The sequence below is a fragment of the Sesamum indicum genome, linkage group LG2 (assembly GCF_026168435.1).
Source record: "Sesamum indicum cultivar Baizhima isolate 11 linkage group LG2, ASM2616843v1, whole genome shotgun sequence".
Lineage (NCBI taxonomy): Eukaryota > Viridiplantae > Streptophyta > Magnoliopsida > Lamiales > Pedaliaceae > Sesamum > Sesamum indicum.
The window spans coordinates 22,274,790-22,280,659 of NC_142658.1; the positions used below are offsets into that span (position 1 = coordinate 22,274,790).

At 31.5% G+C, this 5,870-nt stretch overlaps 1 protein-coding gene across 1 annotated transcript; it reads left to right on the forward strand.

Annotated features, from left to right (window-relative positions):
• The first annotated feature begins 4,657 nt into the window (after positions 1 to 4,657).
• Positions 4,658 to 5,611, forward strand: LOC110011593 (uncharacterized). Its single transcript, XM_020691988.2, has one exon. It carries the CDS (start codon positions 4,789 to 4,791, stop codon positions 5,503 to 5,505), a length of 717 nt encoding a protein of 238 aa, XP_020547647.1. The 5' UTR covers positions 4,658 to 4,788; the 3' UTR covers positions 5,506 to 5,611.
• The last annotated feature ends 259 nt before the right edge of the window (positions 5,612 to 5,870 follow it).

Genomic DNA, 5,870 nt, shown 5'->3' on the forward strand with positions numbered 1-5,870 from the left:
AAATTAATTCGACATCATTAAAAATTATTATTGATGATTTTATTAATGTTCTCATAAGTGTTTATGGATTCATAATGCAATTAAGTTTGTTAATTATGCTTCTAAGTACGTACAGATGTTAATTTAGAAAATAGTTGAAATAATAATTTATAAAGTCAAAACGGGAATTAAGGGGCTTTAAGTATATATATGTCTTTGAAAATTTGAATTGTCCTAAAGTAGGACAAATCATAATTAATTAGCGTGCATTGGCATTGCATCCTCCATATCCCAAATATTAAATGTTTCTTCCCTCATTCTTTATTATTGAAGATTCTCTACGAATAATTTTAAAACATATTCTTATTTTATGATGTGATTGGTAGCTAATTCAAATTTGGCTTTCTTTGCTAAATGTCGTCTTTGCTTTACTTTTACAAAAGTAGTTTAAAGTTAATTTACAAATATAATTAATTAAATTTGAATTTTAAGTGACACGAGTTAGATAATTTTATAAATTAAAACAGAGATCAAACTCGAATATTTCTGAAAATTGGGAGTCAGAGATTTGAGAAAATCGTTTTTATTACTTTTTTAGTAATAAAATAAAGGGCATTACGACCTTATAATTTTTTTTTATTTTTTTTATCTTAAAGAGTTTAGGCATAATTTGCTGTAGGGACCAATCAAATTAATGGGCTCGTGTATATGCTCTTTCTTTTACTCAACTTTTGTCTGATTATGGACACGAGAGGTGGAACGCATTGAATTCAATGTATATAAATATCAAATAACAAGAAATAAAATATGCCCTTTTATATTGGGATAATATGATATAATCCAATATTAATTTAATATTTCTTACATAATTCTAATCAAGATTTTATTTTTTTTGTAAACGCTAGAAGAAAAATATGTAATTTCGTTATACTAATTAATTTTACAATAATTCAAAGTATATAAAACATTATGGTGAATACTAAATTAACCACGGCTATTAGATAGAAATAAAAACTACGGTAAATATTTTGTTTATAGGTAAAATCACAATGAATCTTGACTAATTATGATTATGAATTCAAAAAATGCACTGGTCCAATGGATATGGACTATGTTCAGAGTTTGCTGAAGCGAATACAAATTCTGAAGGGGGGATCTGCAAAAAAAGCGTTAGCATTTCAACACCCAAGTTAGTATCAGATTTAAGAGAAAAATAATCATAAAAAATAAAATGTAATGAGAAATCGTGATAGAGTATGTAATTTCGTGAGAAAAATCGTGCTAAGAGTGCAATTCGAATGCTAAAGTAAGAATAGAGAGTGGTTTTCAGATTTTGGAGGGTGTCCCTGTAAAGGTATTGGAGGTATCCCGTTGGAGGACTCAAGTGCTCTGTTGGTGGATTGAAGGTGTGCCTGTTGGAGGATTGAATGTGTTCGTATTAAGGGATGCTGAAATGAGAAATTAAAATAAAATTAAGAATTTCGTGAGTAAAATATGGCAAAAGCACGAGTTGAGAGTTGCAGCGAAATAGCAAGACAATTTCCAGCTTCTTGAAGGTCTTGGGGAATGCTGCCTCTAGGTATAGAGGAATCCCTCTTTGCAGGGACTCTGTAAGTGACTTACATTTTTGAGAAAAATGGCGAAAATCTGTGGATGAGACGCGATCTTATCTCCTCATTGACTTGAGCACATCTTTAATTGGAGGGGGACTCCTTTTACATGAGAACTCCTACTTTTACAAGGAGTTCTCCTAGGCTGGGTATGGAAGGTGGGTTTAAGGCCCGGTAGGCCTTGTACCAGGCCTCTTTCTTGTACCGATCTTGGTGTACTGGGCTAGCTTATTGTACTAGAGTTCCCTCTTTGGCTGAGCCTAGTAAGTTCTCAGCAAGCCGCCCTCATGATGTGGGCCTCCTAAGATGTTACGTGCCTCTCGTTTCTTTCTTCTTTTTAGATCGTTTGGGCCTTTTTAGGCTAATCTATTTTTATGCGCATCAATGGTCAAAACTTTTAGACCCCCGCTTTACGAGATCATAAAAAATGTCCCAAAATTGAGAAAATTGAACACATATAATCCCATATTGACTTTACAATAAAAAAATTAAAGGCAAACGCACGTGTTGCACGCGCACCCATTAGTCAAAAGTGGCATTGTGCGTTAGTCAAAATTATGGGATTAAATGTGTTCAATTTTTTCAAAAATTAAAATATTTTTGGTAATCCCATAAAATAAATGATTAAAAATATCGACCCCTACTCTACTTTCAAAATTGTTAAACCCAAAATTGAGATATTCAAGTGACAGCATATTTTCGGAAACATTAGAAATATTTTTTATTTGAAATTCCGTTGCATTTTTTATTTCATTCATTATATACACGTCACTTGTTTAAAGAAAATATCATGTATTTTATTTTTAAAAAAATTGATACATATAACACGTGTATATTAAATGAAATAAAAAATACAATAAAATTTGCAATAGAAAATCGAATCCAGTAGAGGCCAATGAAAGGGATATCAGTGCAGGGGTCGATGGGTACTTGTTGGAGGAGAGATGAAGAATGACAAGAGGGGCAGAACTATTGATTTTAGGTAGAAAAGAAAGAGGTACTCTAGGGATACTTGCAATTGCGAAATGCAACTCTTTTATAGCAATTGCAATCACAGTGAAGATCAAGATACAACAACTTGGATAGGTTCCCTAGACGTTGCGGAATTGGTCTGCAGAAATTAGCACGAACAAGATTCAGATATCCTAGTCTGTGAATCTATAAACTCGTACAAGGAATTAAATGTATGTAATATTTTCAATTTTAAAATATTTTTTATAATCTCATAAAATAAAAGATTAAAAATGTCTGATCTCCTATTCTATGAAATTAAAATTGTAATAATACCCGAAAGAAAGAGATGAGAAATCAATAAAGTATGAGTAAACCACCGACCCAGCCACCACAATCTGATCTTCTCAAGATTGCCCACAACAAATCTCCACTATGAAAATACAAACTGAGAAACCAAATGTTTGTCCATAATTCATAGCATGCCTATTTAGAATTCTTGTCCAAAACCAAGAAAGCCATTGGGAATAAACTAGAAACAAGCAGAGGAAATATTTAAAAAAATAAAAATAAATAAAAGGAGTGGGAATTCATGATGAGGATTAGATGATTTATATATGGGTGGAAGGTACATACATATAGCCCACCAGACAATGGAATATATATAGGATTAAACAGCAAAAATCTAGTACAGTTTCCTACATTAAATTCCCAAAGCTGAAATTAGTGGAGCGAATTTTCAACAACTGTCCAACAACAAATGTGGTTTTTTAATACTAAATGATGATGACTGGGTTCATCTTAAACATATGCTCATTCGGGCCGTGTTATAAAATAATAGGCTCTTGCCTGCTCTAAGAAGATATGCTTAGATCTGGTCCAACACCCCTACTATAATTAATAATTACTATATATATATATATATTTACTTACATCATTGCCCACTTCTTAATTTTCCTTAATTTGTTTAGCAACTAATCTCTTTTAAAATCATTTTTTAATGTGACGTTCGGGATAAAGGGTCAATATAAAAATTAAATATAATATGTTTAAGTCATTACTATGTTTCTTTTAATTTATAATTTTATACATGGTAGTTGCGTGTGTGTGTATATATATATATATATATATATATATATATATATATATGGGACGAAAAACCTTTAATTAAGGGGCATTTGTAAATGCTTATTGCTGAAATTAGTATTTTTGTTATACAAATTTTATTTGTGAACTGTTTAAATTAGATTGATCTAAAGTCAAAGTAATAAGTAACTTTCGACCAACTTCTACATCTTATTGGTAAAATTGTAAGAACTAAACAGTTTTTCCAAACACATCTAACTTCATTTTATTTATATTTTTTTCACGTTTAACTTCTGTTTTAAATTTTTTCTAAAATTTATTATTATTTAACTTACAATTTTCTTTATAATTTATTACCGCGACAGAAATAAAAATTATTGCAAACAGGCCTTAGGTGGTGTATGATGAGAAAAATCTGAAGGACTATGAACATGATTAATTAGTACTGTAGGAGATGGGATTAGGCACCTAAAGATATTTGTTTATTCTGTTGATTTTTTAATAGTTATTATTATTATTTATAAGTTTGGGTAAAGATGAGTAATGATATATGTACATGAATCCACTAATTAGTTGGTCATTCAAATCAATTAAAGTAATATATTATTGATTTATTTATAATTAGTAGATTCGTAGCAAAGCTAGATCGCCTTCCTTACAGCTGATTACATCCCCATATCTTGCTTTTGACTTTTGTCATTGCCATTCATATTATAATATATACTTGTTTCTAACATATGTCCTCCTTTGTAAGCATCGAATATTTTTATTAAATTGCATCAATTTTTAATATAATTTATAATGCGGAATTCTTATAATTTATAATATTTCAGACATTGAATCCTCTTTGGAGGGAAAAAGTTTGGGTATAGTATATCTACTTCGTTTATTTATTTATGTAAATAGAACCAATATTGCATGAGACAATTGGCCTATTCTGACTATTTATTGCCTTTATCCTTTTTTATTGACGTTTTATATATATATATATATATATATATATATATATGCTGTTGGTTGATGATTATAGTACAACTGTTCTTGTCTTAATTGCAATTGCATAGTCAAAAACCAACAGGCTCTGCTATATATATATATATATATGTAAGAAAGACAGGCTGATCAGCTCAATCAGAACATTAATCATCGCCTAGAAAAAAATATGGAAGGAATTTGTATTTCTCGTGTACATGAAGAATACACTGAAAAATCCACCACAGAGAAGAAGCTTAAGCTCTTCGGTATTGAGCTCGATTCTTCGTCTCATGAGGCGCATAAAGGGTTGCCGGAAGTAGGTGAAGAAAGCATCAACTCGTCGGCTTCTGGCTCCGGTAAGAGCTCGGGCGACGGTGATCATCGGATGGCCGAAGAGAAGAAGTTTGAGTGCGGGTACTGTTTCAAAGTGTTTGCTAACTCACAGGCATTGGGGGGTCACCAGAACGCCCACAAGAAAGAGAGGATGAGGAAAAAGAGGCTTCAGCTTCAAGCAAGAAAGGCCAGCATCAATTATTACATTCAGCCCTATTACAATAGTCATAAGAATATTAACGTTAACACTTGTTCTGATTACTATGGTTCTAATGTTAATCCTGCATGGATCTATGATCCATCACCTAATCAGATCATCAGTTTTGGTCCTTATGGTCCAGATCCCGACATGAATGGTTCTAATGTCTTGAGATGGGACGTCGATGAGCTACCTGCAGATCGCGTCCCGTTTCGACACGATGCACACAGGTTTAGTCTAACGGAGGTGGATAGATCATCGAGAGAGAAGTCCAGGCCTCTCATGACCTGCAAGTCTTCGTCTTTGCCTAATTCAAAGAAGAGTTGTAATAGAAAAAGTTTGGATCTTCAGTTAGGTTTAGGTTTATTATAATATTCTTGCATTTGAAATATCTCAACTACGTACTGAAGGGATATATGCATATAATTATATACTTTGTTAATTAATTTTTTACAAAATCCTCCATGTTTTATTTTTATCTTTTTGATTTGATCAAATCTCTGCATTAAAGTTTAACTATAGTTTCTAAGGGTAGGTGCACTGAATCACTCGGTTCTTCTACTTAATTTTGAACTAATTATGCCTATTTTATTTGATTACAAATCATGATTAATTAATCTTTCAAATCAAGGTTTAAGAATATTCTCATCAATGAACTTTAAAATGATGATAACACAATGTTTCATCAGTACCACAATAGAGTTCTCGTTTCCTCTGTGTTTTTTTTTTTAAAGTAA